The 22753-nt window shown below is 37.7% G+C and overlaps 1 protein-coding gene across 1 annotated transcript in view; it reads left to right on the top strand.

Annotated features, from left to right (window-relative positions):
* The window catches only part of NWD2 (NACHT and WD repeat domain containing 2), a 202838-nt gene that overhangs the window by 85642 nt on the left and 94443 nt on the right, over positions 1-22753 (top strand). The window contains exon 3 of the mRNA XM_015138197.3: positions 20226-20342. Coding sequence (XP_014993683.1) covers positions 20226-20342 — 117 coding nt within the window. The remainder of the gene's footprint in view (positions 1-20225; positions 20343-22753) is intronic.

Raw genomic sequence — 22753 nt, forward strand, 5'->3', positions numbered from 1 at the left:
GATCGATTTCAATTTATTGATTAAATAACTAAGACCCAGAAGCTGAGAGTCTATACCAGCACTATGTAAAAGAAGCATAATTTGAGTCACAGATGCAAGCCACATAGGTAATGTTAGATTTTCTACTAGCCGTGTTCTAAAAAGTAAAATGAAACAAAAAATTTTTTTGCCAAATTTTTTTTATTTTTTTTCCTGCTTATGCACAAGTCTTTTTTTAGCTCTAAGAAGAATATAGTCATCTTTTTTTCAAATGAGCATATTTTGTGAAGGTCATTTCCAAATATTTCATATTTTCATTATTCTTTCTGGTTTTTCTTAGATACTCTTTGTTATTCTTTCTCTGACATGGTTTTTAAATTTTTAATATTTTACATTTAATATTTTAATATATCTAAAACATCATTTTAACACATGGTCAATATGAAAATTATTAATGAGGCATTTTACATTCTTGTTTTTAACCTGAGTTTTTAAAATTCAGTATGTTTTACACTCAGAGCACATTGCAATTTGGACTGGCCACATTTCAGGTGCTTGACCAGCTGCATGTGGCCAGTGACTCCCAGGCTGGACAGCAGAGCCCTAGATGGTAGTGGGGTCTGTCTGGATGGGATCATCCTGATGGGATAATGGTGACAGAAGTCCAGCTGAGAGCCTCCAGCCGGAGGCCTTAACTAGAGGAGCCACAGTGTGAATGGAAATTCATTTGTATGTGTAAAAAAGAATATTAAAAATCCAGAAAATGATTAAGAAAATAAATTTGGCCGAGCACGGTGGCTCACGCCTGTAATCCTAACACTCTGGGAGGCAGAGGTGGGTGGATCACGAGGTCAGGAGTTCGAGACCAGCCTGACCAACATGGTGAAACCCCATCTCTACTAAAAATACAAAAATTAGCTGGGTGTGGTGGCGGGCACCTGTAATCCCAGCTACTAGGGAGGCTGAGGCAGGAGAATCACTTGAAACTGGAAGGGCGGAGGTTGCGGTGAGCCAAGATCGCACCACTGCACTCCAGCCTGGACAAAAGAGCGAAACTCCATCTCAAAAAAAGAAAATAAAATTTCCACCTGTCAAATGAGTAACTTTTTCTTTTATCCACCATTTTGGGGCATTGTGTTAATAGGGGGTATATAACCTGAAATAAATACTTAATGCCGCCAAAACTGCTGTAGAACCAGGACTAAGTGACTATTATACATGAGGCAACAGACTAAAACCTATGGTCAGTGATGCATTTGCCTGCTGTATTAATCTTGAAACTTGATTTGAAATCAAGAGAGGCACATGATGGAAACTCTAACCCCTTTTATTTCCAAATTTTAAATTAACAGTCCTCGTCTTTAGAGGGTGTCATATGTTACCTTTTGTAAAATGTAGCTTTAGAAACAAATTGTCCAAACACGCCTTTGCAATTAAACGTGACAACGTGGTCTCAGAGTGGGAACTCCCATCTGTGCTGGTCCCAGCCCTTTTCCTTCACTCTGAGAGGCAAGTGTCGGCTTCCTTGGTGGGTAAGGAAGTGTGAGAATCTTGCAGCTCACCCTAGCAGGAAGATTTTGCCCGCACCTGCTTTCTGCCTCAGGATAACAATGGGATGCCACCTGAAGGCACCAAAGGGGTGGATGCTTATCCTGGGCAGAGGTGTCTCCTGCAGCCCCTTTGGTCTGGGGTTTGTCACCTCTTCATTGCTGAGGTTCCATCCCTCCATGTCTCCTTACGCACACAGGTCCATGCTGGTGCACCTGGTTTTCTTCCTCCCTAAACCCCCAATGAGAATATAACCTTCTCCTTAAGCTGCCTCCTGTACATGAGTAATCTTAGCATCAATATCTCCAGCTCTCTCCTCCCCATAGTTGTGTGAGGATAATTCTCCGACTTTTTTTTTTTTTTGGAATGTTAATATGTTTAAAGCAGAACTCATTCTCCTTTTCCCTTTCTGAATTCTCAAGTGCTACTACTTCCTTGTCTTCGAGACTTTCAACTCTTGGCTTAGTCCATTCTTTCATCCTTTAAAACTAGATCCAAGCTGCCACTGTTCCGGTTGACTCATCTGCCACAGTGTTTCTTCGAAGCTTGCCTTTTCTTTCTATTTTGAAAATCTCTGTCTTTGCACAAGCTTTCGTTTCTTAATAGCTGAATGCCTATGGAAATCTTTTTCTGATCTTTATCTACCTGTGGTGTTTATGTGCTCTGGTCCAAACTATACACAGCTGTTCAAACAATATTCCTTGAACGGTATTTACCAGATTTCATTGATTGTAAGATGCACAGATTTTCACATTTTTTACATGTCAGAGTCAGGATTTTTACCTTACAAATAAATTGTGTGTCATCATGTAATTGGCAGTGCCCCAAACCCAGCCATGACTGCCAATAGGCATCACTGGGGGCTGGGCCCAAAAGCTTCATTTTTCCCCTTAGGACATGAGGTTGCTCAGATGTCTTCTTAGGGAAAAGAAGCAAAGCAATGAGGAAACCAAGCTTTTATGAGAGGCTTGGCATCTTGATCCAAGAGCAAATGAGCACAAAATAAAGTTCCTTGAAAACTAAAGTTCCTTGAAAACAACAGTTTGAACTCTGGTTTAAATGGAATAGAACTAAAAGTTTACTTTATCCTGCTAACCAGAGGATGAAGAATTGGGCACGAATCGCCAACTAGTTTTAGGCAAATAAAGAAACTAGAAATCTTTAACTTAACCAACACATCAAAATTGGATGTTAAGTTAAATTTTGTGGGTCTTATATTAGCTTGGCCTTACTAATAATTTCTGAATTGGACAATCACTTACTGTCACACTGCAAGTCTGTTGTCAGTTGTAACACCTTTCTTCCAACGTTTCTTCTCTCACTACAGCTCAATTATTCTGTTGAGCCCAATCTCCTTCTCTGGACATGTGTTTTTGTTTTTTTTGCCTCTGTCTCTCAGCTGTCTTCCTGCCTGAGAATCTCAAAATGCATCTTGCTCCACAAGTTACCAAAATATGTAACTGGCTTTTATAGTTGACAGGATTTGTTGTGCTACCCTTGGTCTTTTCTCCACATTGTCAAGTAACTAATCATCCCTTTTCCATTTTCTACTAATCAAATGGATGCTGCTTTTGGCAGTGAAATTGTGAAATGCATGTCTCTTTGTTGAATCACACATCATTTCACAGGGCTAGTGCTCCAACCTGTTTAGGTCTTTTCACATTTCAGTCATGTCCATCAAAGCCTGGACCAACCTTACCAAGTTGACATTCCCAGAAGTATTATAAGCATGTTACATCATCCTTCTCCCATCCATGTGAGTGAGGCAGCTTATAAAGATGGGGAAGGGAGACAAAGAGGCAAAAGGAAAGGAAAGCATTATGTCGTGGTTGACTTTCATTGCTCCAATTTAATTGTAAATGTCAACTCACCATTTCTGCTGCCTGGAATGGCTCTTCTGGAATTCTCATGCCAGACTTCTCAAGGCAGTATTATTGTTCTTCGTTTACTTTGTACTCATAGGCAATCTTCTACCTAATGCTTCTCCTAAGTATATAGCAGTGACATTGTGGGAGGCTTTAGAATTTACTGGAGCAGCTAAACTTTGCTGAGCATTTATTTCTGCTAAATGGTGGCTGTCTGATTACACCAACACTGAAAATTACCCAAGAGGATTAATCTGGTAATAAACAGAATGAGAGAGTGTTGCCCATTTGCAGGGGACTACGTGTCCCCATTGAGTATAGTCACCATGAGGCCTTTCTCAAATTCCGAGCACGTGGCAGTTACTTCTTTTTCTTTCTTGGTATAAATGTAGGGGTACAAGTACGGTTTTAATGCATGGATATATTGAATAGTGGTAAAGTCTGAGCTTTTAGCATAGCCATCACCCTAATAGTATATATTGTACCCATTAAGTAATTTCTCATTTCTCACCCCCTCTCACCCTCCCACCATCCCACCATTCTGTCTCCAGTGTCTGTTATTCCACAGTCTATATCCACGTGTACCTATTATTTAGCTCCCACTGGTAAGTTAGAAAAAGTGGTATTTGAATTTCTGTTTTTGTTTTTGTTTTTTTTTTTTCACTGAAGATAATGGCCTATTTCTTTCCATCCTCATATTTTTTTTTATAGAAGAGAGGGAAACCTTTTGATAAGTCTTCATAAAATAAAAAGAGCACTCATTTAAGAGGTGCCATTTGTTAATAATTAGATATAGTCCCTTGAAAAAGTAACATACCTCAGTGTTCTTAAGTATTTCTTCTACTGGATCTTTAAGTTTTCTTTTAAGTCTCCACATTTATGATGCTGTGACATTACCAATTCTACATGGGCAGACCATGTCACATTTCTGTCTTTGCAGAACTGTTCTGTGCATCAACAGGCCCACCTAACCTCTCTGAAGGACAGTGTCCCATGTACCTGTCCTTCAAGTCCAGATACATGTGTTACCTCCTCATTGACATCTACCCCAGAGCCCCAGAGGCAGATTAAGGTACTTTTTCCCCTGAGCTTCATTTATTATTCAGACATTTATTGAGCCTCTGCTCTGTACCAGGCAGAGTTGTGAGTGCAATGATACCAAATATTGAAAACAGAGTGCCTGCCCTCATGGAGTTTATAGTTTCACAGAGCATACAGTTGTAAACAACAGTGACCAGGGTGGTACTTGAAGCCCAGGAAATACAGGGTGCACTGGGCATGTGTAAAGGTTGGGGAGAAGCTCAGCCCATCTGGAGGCATCAAGAAGGCCTGTGGAGGAATTGATGTCTAAGCTGAATCCTCAAGGTTGGGCAGTGGGAGATGGCTAGGTTAAAAGAATATTCTAGGCAGAGAGAACATACTTTCACAGGCAAATCTGGGAGAAAATTCCAATAATATATAGAAATTACTACCTGCCAGGCACTTACTCTAAGTGCTGTGTATATGTTAACTTGCTCAATCCTTGCCATGAGTCTAGGAGATCAATCTTACCTTCTTCATTTTATTAAGTAAGGAAACTTAGAAATACAGAAGTAAATTGCTTCTGACCGTGAAGCAAATAAGTGGCAGGATCAGAATTTGAACCAAGGTAGTTTGGCCTGAGTGTCCAATCCTACTCACTATACCATACAGCCTCTTTCGTTCTCACATTTTTGGAAATTTATACAGACAGTCCTCAACCAAACAATGGTTTGACTTGTGATTTTTTTGACTTTGCAATCATTCAAAGTGAGACACATTCAGTAGAAACTGCACTTCAAGTACAACCATTCTGTTTTTCACTTTCAACACAGTATTCTTTGAATTACATGAGATACTCAACACTTTATGATCAAATAGGCTTTGTGTTAAATGCTTTTTCCCAGCTGTAGTCTAATATAAGTGTTCTGAGCACCTTTAAGGTAGACTAGGCTAAGGTATGATGTTCAGTAGGTTAAGTGTATTACATGAATTTTGAACTTATCCTTTCAACTGACAATAGGTTTATCAGGATGTAACCCCACTGTAAGTAGAAAAGAATCTATATCTATATTTGCATAGAGATATAAATATATGTGCATGTGTAAATATATAAGCTATATACCTATACATGTTGTACATGCACACGTGTGTGAGAGTATATATGTATAGCCAGAGCACAAACAATAAAGGAAATATGACATGAAATGAGGTTGAAGTGTTATGCGGGGACCTGATCACAGAGGAGCTCATAGATCAGGTCATGGATTCTAGACACTATCTTCAGGATGATAGGAAGTTTAAGCAGGGAAGGTGTAAAATAGCATTAAGAACCCAGGTTCAAATTCCACCTCTACTACTTGTTTCCTGTGTGACTTTGGACAAGTTGCTTAACTTCTCTGTTCCTCAGATTTTCATCTGTAAAACAGACTAATATTAATAGTTTTACCTATTTCATAAGTTTAAGAAGTAAATAAGTGGCTCTGTGTAGCTTCTGACTATGTAACAGGAAATCTTAGCTATGGTAATCAGATTTGGATTTTTAAAAGGATCCATCTGCCTGCAGTGTGGCTAATGGGTGAAAGGGAGCAAGAATTTAAACAGGGAGATACTTTAGGGAGCTGAAGTCACAATACAGGTACATGTATACTCAGAGAACACTCAGATATAGTGATTGCCAAAATCCCATTGACAGGAATAGAACTAACTCTGGGTTTTTCGCTCAGGCACTGATATGCTTTGGATGTTTATCCCCTCCAAATCTCATGTTGAAATGTGATCCTCAGTGTTGGGGATGGGACCTGGTGGGAGGTGTTTGAGTCGCAGAGGCGAATCCTTCATGAATGGCATTGGTGCCCTCCCCATGGTAATGAGTGAGTTTTCACTCTCTTAGTTACCAGGAGATCTGGTTATTTAAAGAGGCTGGCACCTCCTTCCTTCTCTCTCTTGCTCCCTCTCATTATGTGACTCACTTGCTTCCTCTTGCCTTCCACCATGAGTAAAAGCTTCCTGATGCCCACCAGAAGCACAGCAGATGCTGGCGCCATGCTTATACAGCCTTGTAGAATCATGAGCCAAATACGCCTCTTTTCTTTATAAACTTCCCAGTCTCAGGTATTCCTTTATAGCAACACAGAACAGACTGACAAAGGCATACGGTTTGTGATCAGGTATCCTGCCACTGAAGGAAGCTGGTCCCCACTGGCAGCCTGATTCAAGTTCCTTTATGCAGCAAATTTTTCCACCTTATCACAGACACACAACTTCCATCTGGCCACTTCTTCTCTGCCTCTCAAAACTCCTGGTCCCTTCTCTCTTTCTCCATGTTCATTAAGCCTGGATAGTTAGAGGTCCTGCCTTGGTTCATGGTCAACTATTCAGTTCTTCATTACTATCATGTTATATTAGGAATGTCCAGAGGCTAAATCTCTCAAGACACAGGGGCGTCAGGTCTACGCAGTTAGTTGTCTACAGAAGGCTTTGGATGAAGCGTTATCCAACCTCATATTGTTAGTCTCTTTCTGGTGATCATGTATGACACCAGAGGCCAGTCAGTCCTTTCTGGGCTTGACTGAGGACCTGTTTTTCCCAGAATTGCCTATTTTAATCATGCCCTCCTATATATCCATCATATGTCTTATAATCAAGGGAATAATTGCAAGTGACCTGAACTCAGTAATCACAATAGTTCTAGTGAAATGTAGCCATTGAAGATGAGGACCTGGGATTTTCCTTAAGATATTTACATATGGGGCAAGTCATTCTACCCAGAGAATGGCTTATACCACGTGTATAAACCATAACTTACCATTGGTAAATAGTATCTGACAACGCTAATCTGAGTTTTAAGACTTTTCTGCTTACTACCTTCTGTGAGATAAGCATTCTAGAAATGGGACATAAATACTAAAACAAATTATAATGAGTGCTATCTTCACCAATGTGTTGACCTTAGAAAGCTATGTCCTTAGTACAACAATCTTCTTGCTGTTCAGAGCTTTCTGAATCTGATCTGTATTCTTGAATATTTTTAGTGGTAACAGATGTTAATCCTTTTATTAATAAGAAAAGATTTTATTTTTTTTTTTGAAAGAGCTACAGATCTTTTAAAAGCTATGTGTTATATATGTAAAGGCCAATAAGGCTGGAGAAATACCATTTTTAATCAAAACAATATTCAAGTACAAAGCGACAAGATTTTTTTGTGTACAAAATGAGATGATTCCTAAAGAGGAAGTCCCCTGAGCAGTGGCAGACTCATTGGAATAAGTATGTAGCCTTCCATTGTAATACCTTTGAAGAGTAGCCTTCGTTTCAGTACTGAACTTGTTTTCAAAAATTAGTCATATTATCTCTATAGTTGTATTTCCATTTTGCATTGAGCTATTAGTCTATGGTGTGGGAAAATTGAGAAAGAAAATATTTTGGGAGGCATTTAAGTTGTTATCTAAGCCTATCTGAAGAAATGATAGTGCAAAGCCATTATGAATTCAAATTTGACTCACTGCTTTTAGAAAAAAAAATTTAAGGTTATTTGTTTTTTACAGATTGCTTTATTGTTAGGTAATCTTGATATTTAAATGACAGTGTTTGATTTCAAGGGCTAAGATTTGTTAGGGCTTTATTTGCTGGCTTTTTGTTTTTAGACCAATTTAGCACATTATAAAAAGCATGATAAATTAGCTTCCCTAAGAAGTTTTTAAAACAAGTGAGATGGTTTTAAGTAAAAAAGGTAATATCAAATTACTTTCCTAAGGTTTTATGCTTAAATGATGAAATAAATAAAGACACATAAAATGTGCTGTCAACAAGTTAGTATTCCAATAAATAGTAAATTAGATTCTAGACTCTGCAGTGCCTGGACATTAGGCTAAAAGTTAACTGAATGTTTTAAAGTTTGTAATAAATCTTGTCTTGTTGAGCACTTTTATGTTCCAAGTGTTTTTTGCCAGTTATTGATCATGCAGATGTATGGCATAGCTGTCTGCCCAAAACAGTGTTTTGTATTGCGGGAGTTGGTTGTTTCATTTATTTTTTTCCTCAGTGTCTTCCCGGTTGCTTGATTTTTATCTTTTTCATCATTTTCTTCCCATCAACACATATGAGAAAGAACAATTTAAGGGAGAAAAGCTGGAGGCCAGAGAATGTTTTTTAACAAAGTTACTGAAGTAAGAAGACATGGAGCTATGAAGGCCTGGATGAGGGCAGTACTGGTGGCCAAACTAAAAGGAAATAACAGATGCAAAACTATTACAAAAGACTTCCATCAGGGGCAAATAAATGATGTGATACTTTAGCTTTTGAAATAATGGAAAATAAATAATGAAAGTGCTGTTATGACAGTTTTACCCTCATCATTTGGTTCACATGTAGTTAGTTCTTTGTATTTACAATGCAAATAGATGTGTATGGTATTAGTTTTAAAATAGTTTTATTGAGATACAATTCACATGTAAAATTCACCCACTTAAAGTGTATGATTCAGTGGCTTTTAGTACATTCACAACTGTGTAATAGTTAGGAAAATCTATTTTAGAACATTTTCATAACCCCAAGAAGAAACTGTGCCCTTTATGACTCCTCAAACACCCCATTCTCCTCCTCACTAGCCCTAGGCAACCACTAATGTGCTTTTTGTCTCTATGGATTTGCCTATTCTGTACATTTCATATAAATGGAATCATGCAATATGTGGTCTTTTGTGACTGGATTCTTTTACTTAATGCTTTCAAGGTTCATCCATGTGGTAGCATGCAATGTATTTCATTGCATTTCTTAATTATTCCTCAGTAATATTTCATTGTATGGATTATGTCATATTTATTTATCTGTTCACTTGATGGACATTTGCATTATTTCTCTAGTTGGGCTGTTATGAATAATGCTGCTATGAACATTTGTGTACAAGTTTTTATGTAGACATATGTTTTCATTTCTCTTGAGTATATGCCTAGTAGTAGAATTATCAGATCATGTGGTCATTCTCTGTTTAACCATTTGTGAAACTGCCAGACTGTTTCCAAAGTGGCTGAGCCATTTTGTATTCCCATCAGCAATGTATGAGGGTTTCAATGTCTCCACATTCTTGCCAACACTTGTTATTATCAGTCTTTTTTATTATAGCCACTTTGTGAAGTGTTATTGTAGTTTTGATTTGTACTTCCTGATAACTAATAATATTAAGCATCTTTTTATGTTGGAAATTTGTATATATTCTGTGGAGAAATGTCTACTCAGATTGTTTGCCCATTTTTAAGCGAGTTATTTTGTCCTTTCATTACTGAGTTGTAGGAGTTCTTTATATATTCTAGACAAAAAAATCCATACAATATGATCTGCAAATGTTTTCTTTCATTTTGTGTTTACTACTTTTCCTTCTTGACAGTGTCATTTAAATCATAATTTTAAAAAATTTTTGAGTAAGTTCAGTTTATTTTTTATTTGGTTGCTTGTATTTTTAGTGTCATATCTAATACACTATTGTTGAATCCAAGCTCACAAAGATTTACTCCTGGCCAGGTGCAGTGGCTCCTGCCTGTAATCCCAGCACTTTGGGAGGCCGAGGCAGGTGGATCACCTGAGGTTAGGAGTTTGAGACCAGCATGGCCAACATGGCAAAATCCCATCTCTACTAAAAATACAAAAATTAGCCAGGCGTGGTGGTGGGCACCTGTAATCCTAGCTACTTGGGAGGCTGAGGCAGGGAGAATCACTTGAACCTGGGAGGCAGAGGTTACAATGAGCTGAAATCATGCCACTGCACTCCAGCCTGGGCGACAGAGGGAGACTGTCTCAAAACAAAAACAAAACAAAACAAAACAAAACTACTACTCCTGTGTTTTTCCTTAGGAATTTTATAGTTTTGACTCTTAAATTTATGCCTATGATCTCTGTTAACTAATTTTACATGGTATGAAGTAGGGGCTAAGCTTCATTCTTTTGCATGTGAATATCCAGTTGCCCCAACGCCATTTGTCGAAAAGCTTATGGATGTGACATTGAATTGTTTTAGTACCCTTGTTGAAATTTAGTTGACCTTATGTGTGAAGATTTATTTCTGGATTCTCTATTTTATTCCATTGATTGCTATGTCTATCCTTATGCCAGCACTATACTGTCTTAATTATTGTACTTTTGTAGTAAGTTTGAAATATAGCAGTGTAAGTTTTTCAACTTTATTCTTCTTTTGTGAGATTGTTTTGGTGATTGGATTGAATCTGTAGATTAATTTGGGGAATATTGCCATCCTAACAACATTAAGTCTCCCAATCTATGAACATACATCTTTCATTTATTTACATCTTCTTTAATTTCTTTCAACAATTTTTTTGTAGTTTTCAAAGTATAAATCTTGCATTTCTTTTGTTAAATTTATTCCTAAGTTTTCTTAGTGATCTTATAAATGGAATTGTTTCTTTCTGGTGCTCTTTTAAATTGAATTATTTCTTTCTGATGCTGTTTTAAATTGAATTGTTATTTAATTTCATCATAGATTTTTTCATTGCTAGTGTATAGAAATAGATTTTTGTATATGATTTTGCATCCTACAATCTTACCCAATTCATTGATTAGTTCATTTATAGTTTATAGCTATAAATTTTCCTCTCAGTACTATTTTAGCTGTATCCAATAAGTTTTAGTATGTTGTACCTTTATTTTCATTCACCTCAAAGGATCCTTTTTATTTCCCTTGTGACTTCTTTCTCATTGACTATTTAGGAGTATATTAGTTTCCACAAATTTGTAAATTTCCTAAATTTTTTTATGATTGCTTTATAATTTTATTCTACCATATTCAGAGAACATACTTTATATGATATAAATTTATTTAGATTTATTGAGGCTTGTTTATGAACTAATATGTATTCTATCCTGGAGAATGTTCTGTATGTGCTTGAGAAAAATAAATTCTGCTGTTTCTGGGTAGATTATTTCATAGGCATATGTTCTAGTTTGTTTATAGTATTGTCAAGTCTTCTAATTTTATTTCTTTTTACTAGGTGTTCCTCCCTTTATTGAATGTAGGATATTTAAGTCTCCACACATCTACAACCATCTGATCTGTTTACAATTTATACCAATTTAATTTATACCAATTAAATTATACAATTTATACCAATTTAATATATCAAAATTATACAATTTATACCAATTTAATTTAATAATGCCATACATCTACAACCATCTGATCTATTTACAATTTATACCAATTTAATTCTAGTGAACTGTAGAAAGATTAGTCCTATATTGCTGTATTTCCTTTTCCTCCCTTTTGTGCTATTATTGTTATCCCTGTTACAGCTAGGTATGTTACAAATTCAATGGCATACTGTTATAATTATTACTTTATATAATTGTATGACATTTAAAGAAGATCAGAGAAGAGCAAGTATATATTTATAGCTTTTCTTATATTAACCTTCATATTTACCATTTTTTATTTGCTCTAAATAAGACCTTCCTCAACCGCATCCAAACAGTGTCAGCCAAAAGAATCGAGACAAGATTATGTGTATAGTTCCTGGGTTGTGCATGGCACAACTAAAGGGTGCCATACACATTGCAGTGGATTAGTATATTTATTTTGATGAGTTATTGGTAGATGGTCTTATAATGATTTAATGATTTCAGTATAACAATTATGATTTCAGTATAATGATTTCAGTATGTTATAACAATTTTCTGGTAGCTAGAAGTAAAGTGACTAGAGGAAGAAGTGCTTTTTAAAATCATACAAAAATGGAGTATGATCCCTAGTGGCAGTTCCATAAGGATCTGGAACTAAGAAACTGTGTGGTGCTCTGGTCTCAACCCAGTCCAAAGAGAACCAAAAAATAAGAGTAAGTTGGATTCCAGTTGGCTAACTCTAAACAAGCCTAGGTCTTTAATATTCAACTATTAACAAGTTGATTAACATTCAATATTTAACAAGTTCGTTAACATACTAATGGCCTTAGCCATTTAGTTTTCCCACATAAATCACCTCCTCCATGGATAAGCCATACAAACATCACAGAGAAGAACCTGCCCTGATTCTTGCTCTCCTTCTGTCCCAGAGGCATGGATCAAAAAACTGGTAGAGAAGACATGAGGTCCTAGCACCCCTGGGGACTGACCTTGACATGGTGACCACACCCATGGGTAAAGCCAAGTGAATTCCAGGCTGTGACCAACCAGTGAAGCCGTCCCTTCTTACACTTGCCAGCTTTTCTTTTTCTTTTTCTTTTTCTTTCTTTCTTTCTTTTCTTTTTTTCTTTTTTTTTTTTTTTTTTTGTTGTTGTTGTTGAATTTTAAGGTACTTGCCTGTGGTTAATACTATATATATATACTTCAAGTTCTGACATACAAATGCAGAACATGCAATTTTGTTACATAGGTATACATATGCCATGGTGGTTTGCTGCACCCATCAATCCATCATCTACAGTAGGTATTTCTCCTAATGCTACCTCTCCCCTAGTACCCCATCCCCAACAGGCCCCTGTGTGTAATGTTCCCCTCCCTGTGTGCATGTGTTCTCATTGTTCAACTCCCACTTATAAGTGAGAATATGTCATGTTTGGTTTTCTGTTCCTGTGTAAGTTTGCTGAGAATGATGGTTTCCAGCTTCATCCATGTCGCTGCAAAGGACATGAACTCATCCTTTTTTATGGCTGCATAGTTTTCCATGGTGTATATGTGTCACATTTTCTTTATCCAGTCTATCATTGATGGGCATTTGGGTTGGTTCCGGTATTTGCTATTGTGAATACTACCACAATAAACATATGTATGCATGTATTTTTACAGTAGAATGATTTGTAATCTTTGGGTATATACCCAGTAATGAGATTGCTGGGTCAAACAGTATTTCTGGTTCTAGATCCTTGATGAGTCACCACACTGTCTTCCACAATGATTGAGCTAATTTACACTCCCACCAACAGCGTAAAAGCATTCCGATTTCTCCACATCCTCTCCAGCATCTGTTGTTTTCTGACTTTTTAATGATCACCATTCTAACTGGCATGAGATGGTATCTCACTGTGGTTTTGATTTGCATTTCTCTAGTGACCAGTGATGATGAGCTTTTTTTTTAGGTTTGTTGGCTACATAAATGTCTTCTTTTGAAAACTGTCTGTTCATATCCTTTGCCCACTTTTTGATTGGGTTGTTTGTTTTTTTCTTGTAAATTTGTTTAAGTTTCTTATAGATGCTGGATATTAGCCCTTTGTCAGATGGATAGATTGCAAAAAGTTTCTCCTATTCTGTAGGTTGCCTGTTCTCTCTGATGATAGTTTCTTTTGCTGTGCAGAAGCTCTTCAGTTTAGTTAAATCCCATTTGTCAATTTTGGCTTTTCTTGCCATTGCTTTTGGTGTTTTAGTCATGAAGTCTTTGCCCTTGCCTATGGCCTGAATGATATTGGCTAGGTTTTATTCTAGAGTTCTTATGGTTTTAGGTCTTACATTTAAGTCTTTAATACATCTTGAGTTAATTTTTGTATAAGGTATAAGGAAGGGATCCAGTTTCAGTTTTCTGCATATGGCAAGCCAATTTTCCCAACACCATTTATTAAATAGGGAATCCTTTCCCCATTGCTTGTTTTTGTCATGTTTGTCAAAGATCAGATGGTTGTAGATGTGTGGCATTATTTCTGAGGCCTCTTTTCTGTTCCATTGGTCTGTATATCTGTTTTGGTACCAGTACCATGCTGTTTTGGTTACTGTAGCCTTGTAGTATAGTTTGAAGTCAGGTAGCACAATGCCTCCAGCTTTGTTCTTTTTGCTTAGGATTGTCTTGGCTATATGGGCTCTTTTTTGGTTGCATATGAAATTTAAAGTAGTTGTTTCTAAATCTGTGAAGAAACTCAATGATAGCTTGAAGGGGATAGCATTGAATCTATAAATTACTTGGGACAGTATGCCTTTTTTCACAATATTGATTCTTCCTATCCATGAGCATGGGATGTTTTCCATTTGTTTGTGTTCTCTCTTATTTCCTTGAGCAGTGGTTTGTAGTTCTCCTTGAAGAGGTCCTTCACATCCCTTGTAAGTTGCATTTTTAGGTATTTTATTCTCTTAGTAGCTATTGTGAATGAGAGTCCACTCATGATTTGGCTCTCTGTTTCTTTATTATTGGTGTATAGGAATGCTTGTGATTTTTGCACGTTGATTTTGTATCCTGAGGCTTTGCTGAAGTTGCTTATCAGCTTGAGGAGTTTTGGGGCTGAGACAATGGAGTTTTCTAAATATACAATCATGTCTTCTGCAAACAGAGACAATTGGACCTCCTCTCTTCCTATTTGAATACCCTTTATTTCTTTCTCTTGCCTGATTGCCCTGGCCAGAACTTCCAATGCTATGTTGAACAGAAGTGATGAGAGCGAGCATCTTTGTCTTATGCCAGTTTTCGAAGGGAATGTTTCCAGTTTTTGCCCATTCAGTATGATATTGGCTGTGGGTTTGTCATAAATAGCTCTTATTATTTTGAGATAGATTCAATCAATGCCTAGTTTATTGTGTGTTTTTAGCATAAAGGGGTGTTGAATTTTATCAAAGGCCTTTTCTGCGTGTATTGAGATAATCATATGGGTTTCAACATTGGTTCTGTTTATGTGATGGATTACATTGATTTGCATATGTTGAACCAGCCTTGCATCCCAGGGATGAAGCCAACTTGATCGTGGTGGATAAGCTTTTTGATGTGCTCCTGGATTCGGTTTGCCAGTATTTTATTGATGATTTTTGCATTGATGTTTATCAGGGATATTGGCATGAAATTTTCTTTTTTTGTTGTGACTCTGCCAGGTTTTGGTATCAGGATGATGCTGGCCTTATAAAATTAGTTAGGGAGGAGTCCCTCTTTTTCTGTTGTTTGGAATAGTTTCAGAAGGAATAATACCAGGTCCCCTGTGTAGCTCCAGTAGAATCCAGCTGTGAATCCATCTGGTCCTGGACTTTTTTTTTTTTTTTTTTTTTTTTTTTTTGGCTCATAGGCTATTAATTACTGCCTCAATTTCAGAACTGTTATTGGTCTATTGAGGGATTCAACTTCTTCCTGGTTTACACTTGGGAGGCTGTATGTGTCTAGGAATTTATCCATTTCTTCTAGATTTTCTAGTTTATTTGCGTAGAAGTGTTTATAGTATTCTCTGATGGTAGTTTGTATTTCTGTGAGGTCAGTGGTGATATCCCCTTTATCATTTTTTATTGTGTCTGTTTGATTCTTCTCTCTTTTCTTTTCTATTAATCTGGCTAGCAGTCTATCGATTTTGTTAATCTTTTCCAAAAAACAACTCCTGGATTCATTGATTTTTTTTTAAGAGTTTTTTGTGTCTCTATCTCCTCCAGTTCTGCTCTGATCTTAGTTATTTCTTGTCTTCTGCTAGCTTTAGAATTTGTTTGCTCTTCCTTCTATAGTTAGGGTGTCAATTTTATATCTTTCCTGCTTTCTCCTGTGTACATTTTAGTGCTATAAGTTTCCGTCTAAACACTGCTTTAGCTGTGTCCCGGAGATTCTGATGCATTGTGTCTTTGTTCTCGTTGGTTTCATGGAACATCTTTATTTCTGCCTTCATTTCATTATTTACCTAGTAGTCATTCAGGAGTAGTGTGTTCAGTTTCCATGTAGTGTGTGGTTTTGAGTGAGTTTCGTAATCCTGAGTTCTAATTTGATTGCACTGTGGTCTGAGAGACTGTTATGACTTCCATTGTTTTGCATTTTCTGAGGAGTGTTTCACTTCCAATTATGTGGTCAATTTTAGACTAAGGGCGATGAGGTGCTGAGAAGAATGTATATTCTGTTGATTTGGGGTGGAGAGTTTTGTAGATGTCTATTAAGTCCCCTGGTCCAGAGCTGAGTTCAAGTCCTAAATATCCTTGTTAATTTTTCTGTCTTGTTCATCTGTCTAATATTGACAGAGGGATGTTAAAGACTCCTGCTATTATTATGTGGGAGTCTAAGTCTCTTTGTAGGCCTCTAAGAACTTGCTTTATGAATCTGGGTGCTCCTGTATTGGGTGGATACATATTTAGGATAGTTAGCTCTTGTTGCATTGATTCCTTTACCATTATGTAATGCCCTTGTCTATTTTGATCTTTGTTGGTTTAAAGTCTGTTTTATCAGAGACTAGGATTGCTTTTATTTTTTGCTTTCCATTTGCTTGGTAAATATTCCTCCATCCCTTTATTTTGAGCCTATGTGTGTCCTTGCACATGAGATGGGTCTCCTGAATACAGCACACTGATGGGTCTTGACACTTTATTCAATTTGCCAACCTGTGTCTTTTAATTGGGGCATTTAGCCCATTTATATTTAAGGTTAATATTGTTATATGTGAATTTCATCCTATCATTATGATGCTAGCTGGTTATTTTGCCCATTAGTTGATAGATACAGTTTCTTCATAGTGTCGATCGTCTTTACAATTTGGTATGTTTTTGCAGTGGCTGGTACTGGTTTTTCCTTTCCATATTTAGTGCTTCCTTCAGGGGCTCTTGTAAGGCAGGCCAGGTGGCGACAAAATCTCTCAGCATTTGCTTGTCCATAAAGGATTTTATTTCTCCTTTGCTTATGAAGCTTAGTTTGGCTGGATATGAAATTCTGGGTTGGAAATTCTTTTCTTTAAGAATGTTGAATATTGGCCCCCACTCTCTTCTGGCTTGTAGGGTTTCTACAGAGACATCTGCTGTTATTCTAATGGGCTTCCCTTTCCCACCCTTTCTCTCTGGCTGCACCCTAACATTTTTTCCTTCATTTCAACCTTGGTGAATCTGATGATTATGTGTCTTTGGGTTTCTCTTCTTGAGGAGTTTCTGTGTGGTGTTCTCTGTATTTCCTGAATTTGAATATTGGCCTGTCTTACCAGTTGGGGAAGTTCTCCTGGATAATATCCTGAAGAGTGTTTTCCAACTTGGTTGCACTCTTCCTGTCACTTTTCAGATACACCAATCAAACTTAGGTTTGGTCTTTTCACATAGTCCCATATTTCTTGGAGGCTTTGTTCATTTCTTTTCATTCTTTTTTCTCTAATCTTGTCTTCGTGCTTTATTTCATTAAGTTGATCTTCAATCTCTGATATCCTTTCTTCTGCTTGATTGATTCAGCTATTGATACTTGTGTATACTTCACGAAGTTCTTATGCTGTGTTTTTCAGTTCTGTCAGATCATTTATGTTCTTCTCTAAACTGGTTATTCTAGTTAGCAGTTCCTGTAACTTTTTATCAAGGTTCTTAGCTTTTTTGCATTGGGTTGGAACATGCTCCTTTAGCTTGGTGGAGTTTGTTATTACCCATCTTCTGAAGCCTACTTCTGTCAATTCATCAAACTCATTCTCCGTCCAGATTTAATCCCTTGCTGGCAAAGAGTTGTGATCCTTTGGAGGAGAAGAGGCATTCCAGTTTTTGGAATTTTCAGGCTTTTTGTGCTGGTTTTTTCCTCATCTTCATGGATTTATCTACCTTTGGTCTTTGATGCTGGTGACTTTAGGATGGGGTGTGTGGGCATCCTTTTTGTTGATGTTGATGCTATTCCTTTCTGTTTGTTAGTTTTCCTTCCGACACTCAGGCCCCTCTGCTGCAGGTCTCCTGGAGTTTGCTGGAGGTCCACTTCAAATGCTTTTTGCCTGGGTGTCACCAACAGAGGCTGCAGAATAGCAAAGATTGCTGCCTGTTCCTTCCTCTGGAAGCTTCTTCACAGAGGGGCACCAACCAGATGACAGCTGGAGCTTTCCTGTATGAGATGTCTGTCGACCCCTGCTGGGAGGTGTCTCCCAGTCAGGAGGCATGGGGGTCAGGGACCGACCTGAGGAGGCAGCCTGTGTCCCTTAGCAGAGCTTGAGCTCTGTGCTGGGAGATCCGCTGCTCTCTTCAGAGCTGATAGGCAGGAACATTTAAGTCTGCTGAAGCTGTGCTCACTGCTGCCCCTTCCCCCAGGCACTCTGTCCCAGGGAGTTGGGAGTTTTATCTATAAGTCCCTGACTGGGGCTGCTGCCTTTCTTTCAGGGAAACCCTGCCTAGAGAGGAGGAACCTAGAGAGGCAGTCTACTTACCAGCTTTTCTTAACCCATTGTTCAACCAAGGCTATTATTATCCTTCTCAGGACAGGAGACCAGATTAGCATGTGAAGGAGATTCTGCTTCCACTGAGGGAGACACTTTCTCAGCATTTTCAGCAGCTCCGGGATAGCCTTCCCAAGGATGGTGAGGTGGAAAAGTTCATCTTTTGTATTCTAAAACATTAGAAACAAATCCTAGTGTGGCAGGATATTAATTTACCAAAAGGTACTCTGTGGCATAGAAAACACCCAGAAAGATTAACAACAGATAAGCCATAAATATTTTCTTTATTTTTTCATTTTCTGGAAACATGACCCTTTGCAAATTATGGGCTGTCCATTATTTAACAAATTAGACTATTTTATAGCCCTGTTTATTCTTTTATTACTAGATGATTTCTGTGCCCTTCTGAAGCTCAGTAATTTACAGCTCTGTCCAGTGGAACTTACTGTGATGTGAAATACTCTATATCTCCTCTGTCCAACATGAGAACCAGTATGGGGCTACTGAGCACTTGAGGAACTGAATTTTTTAATTTTTACCCATTTATTTTTACTTTTTAAGTAGCCCCAGCTAGAGGCTCTCAAATTGGATAATGAAGTTACCTTCTTTGATGTCCCCTTTCTTCGTATTGTGTAATGAAACTTTGTAAGATAGATTAAAGCATAGAGCCCCCAAAATCAAAGCGCTGATATTTTCCTGTATGATGAAACCCATGGAATGGACCATAAGAATATTTTTTAAAGAGCTGCCATTTATCTGTCAGCCTTCTTAAACACTCAAATGCACTTAGACAAAGACCTGGAACAAACCAGATCTGTGGGGGCCCATAGCCAAGAAATGGGAAGCACACAAAGTCCCCAAGATCTGCTGGGGCCACAAGGGAGGACCCATACTCTGAGCTTCCATCTCACCAAATGCCGTGCAAGCAGGAGGAAAAGAGTAGGGAGGGTCTTGTTTCCACTTGTAGGAAGCAAGGAAAGGAAAAGAAGAAATTTTCAAAGCTACAACTGGGAACATTTACTTTATGCAGATAGCAGTTGAGTGAAGGTAGTGAAACCCAGGATGCTCTCCATAGCACTTTTCAAAGAGCAAACTTGTGAAAGTTTGTTATAGACTGCCAGAATCTTCCTTAGTAGTCTTTGAAGTAGGGAGATAGAGGATCCTATTATCGTCGCTTTTCAGTGAGGCATACCTTTCATTTTTGCCAGTACATGTTTTTCAGATATATGTTGATGAAAGCCGAACTACTTACAGATAAAACAGACATAAGCAAAATATCTCTCCTCATATGATAAAGTGTGATAATGACAGGGCTTTTTTTTTTAAGAAATGTAGGTGTTTGACTTACAATCAGTATATAGTAATATTTGTTATGGTTTTCCTTTCTCATATTAATACTTATGGTAACATTATATACCTATGGTGATTTAATTGTCTCAAGTACTATGGTAACCTCATCCCAGCTGCTTCAAACCTTCAAATTCTGTTTCCATTTCAAGACAACAAAAGCCCATACTCCAAAACCTTCAACAGTTAGCATTTCATTTTCTCTGGGCCCATGTCAGCAGTGTAATCAGAAACAAAAGAAGAAATTATAAGGTTCATTCCCAGCCCATCATGGAATGAAAAATATCTTTAAATGGATCTTAAAAATCACCTCCCCTCTGTAAGAGAAAACGTGCTGCAAAGAGAAAAGTTAAAAGTCACATTCGCTTGACATTGTAAATAAGAACGAAGCCCACAGGTAAATTAATGCTCTTCATCCATTTGTCCCCAGGTCATAGATCTGTACTGGGGAGTGGAGGAAGATGACTGGGACAGCCCAGAGCTCCAGAAGAGCCGCATGAAGCTGCTGGAGGATTGCTTGAAAACTTCTGCAGGTCCATGTTTTGTTGTGGGTATAAAAAAACTAATGCTTTATATTAACTTGGAGATGAATGTGAGAATGATTGCTGATTGGTGATTCATAAGGGGCTTTTTAAATGAAGGGGGAAAAGGCTTTTTTTATGTCTGTTGTAAACATTTTAAGCTGTCTCCTGGCTCTCAGTGTGTGAGAACAAAAAGCTTCAACTTTTCGTAAGAAGTGCTGCAAATTAACAGTGAATAATTTGAAATGGTAATCAAAGGGATGACTTGGGTTTGACAACGATTTCTACAACACCTTGTGATCAACAATAAGGATTACTCTTTCAGACCTACAGTCTTTATCCTAGGTTTTCTTATCTTATTCTACAATCTATTCCATCATAGTGCTTCTATTTCTTAACACTAGAATTTCTCGCTTTTTTTAACAAAATGACTGAAATATCATTAAAGTGAATCAAATATACTTACTGTGTCTCATCTACCAGTAGCAAATGGTGCCCTGTGAAAAAGTTTGTTTCTACAATAATTTTCGGCTACATCTTCATTATAAGCTAAAGATCAACAGAGAGATTTCAAGTGGAACATTATTATTAATTCATCATTATTTTCTAAAGAATACTCACTCCTCTGTGTAAGCACAGTGGTAGTAAAGATAAATAGGCCATACTGTGGCAGGTGATTGTGCAAAATCACTGCCTTAATTTAGCTTAAGAAAGACTTAACCTTGAATCCAAGCAGATCCTACCAATCGATAAGGGAAGTTGCGCTTTTGAACATAGGTTGCTCTAAGACTGACAGATGAGTGTTAAAATTACTAGTGAGTGCTATGAAAAAAAATCACATCGTACTGTTAAAAACTAGGTTCAGTATATCAGCAAAAGTGTTCTTAATATTTATTTGCATATCCATCTATATTTGGCTCCACATAGGATCAGGAAGACCTACAGAGATGGTATCACAAATCTGACCAGCTGATGGTAAATTTCTTACCCAGGCTAGTAAAGTGTATAAAGGCTGTATCATATAATGTTTGTAGCATTCCATATACAGGTAAGTTGTTTACTCACTAACTACTTGAGTGCTACTGTGTGCCAAGGGCTGCTCTTAAGTGCTGGGGGTATGGTAGGTTGACTCATACAAAATTGTTATTTTGTGGGCCAGTTCCTTATGATTCAACCTTTGAACTGAACTAAGAAGATAAAATGTTTTGCTTTCCTGGAGCTTACATTCTAATGTGGGTGGAAGGGGGAGAGGGCAGGCAAAAACCAAATAAGTAAGATAAACAGTAAGTCAGATGGTGATAAGTGCTATGGAGAAAAATAGAGAAATGAAAGAAAAGAGAGAATACCAGCAATAGAGATTTGCTACTTAAGATAAAGCAGTCAGAGAAGGCCTCACTGATAAGGTGACTCTGAAGGGGAGATGGAAAAAGAGGCAGGAAAGAACCAGGTGTGGATATTCCAAGTCAGGTATTTCAGGAAGAGAGGTTGGCATGTTCAGGGAACAGCAAGCAGGCCTCTGTGCCTGGAACAAGTATGAATAGGATGAGGGCATGGGATGTGGGGGACATATCATGGGGCCTTGTCATCTCTTATTTTTAAGAGTAAGAAAACTATTGTTATGGCTCAGCATAATTGGGAACCATCGATTTTGGAAAGGTAATTTCAGTAAGACAATTCTATAATCTTCAAGTTGACTTAAGGTTTTACCTTGAGTGACAGGAAAAACTGCAGAAGTGTTCTGAGCAGGGGAATGAGGTGATTTGACTTGTATTTTCAGCATGGCCTTGGCGGCTGGGTGAGGAAGAGGGGACAGAGCAGCCAGACCTTTAGACAGCTACTACAATAAGCCAAATGAGAAAAATACATGGTTTAGGGGATTTGGGGAATGAACACCTGAAAACAGTGTCCTGTGGCCTGAAAAGAATGCAAAAAAAAAGGCCTGAAAGTTGGGTTAAGTATCTGAAGAGCAAGTAGTGGGAGAGATTTTTTTTCCATGGGTCATCGGAGGATAGAACAAGGAAGCAGATTTCAGCTTTGGGTGAAGAAGTTAAAGGATATAGCTTTCTCTCAGGTTTTTGGATCCAGTTTCCCTGGGTTCTGACCTGACATTTAATAGCTGTGTGGCACTGCAGGATTTGCTTCACTATTCTAAGCCTTAGTTTTTTGTCTGTAAAATAGAAGTGATAATAATAGTTATCTACCTCATTGGGTCATTCTGAGAATCAAATGAAATTACAGGCACTTTTATAGTATTTCACACATAGTAACCCGTTAAAAAGTGTTGATTGTTTCTTATTGTATCATTATTATCTATCACAGCTGTCTCAAGATGAAATCACCTGGCTCAAACTGTAGTGACGCATCACGAAAAAAGTTTTTATCAAAGTGAAGAACACAAACCACTCTGACAGGGGTGCTATAGAACAGACTCAAATAT

This window comes from Macaca mulatta, chromosome 5 (assembly GCF_049350105.2).
Source record: "Macaca mulatta isolate MMU2019108-1 chromosome 5, T2T-MMU8v2.0, whole genome shotgun sequence".
NCBI lineage: Eukaryota > Metazoa > Chordata > Mammalia > Primates > Cercopithecidae > Macaca > Macaca mulatta.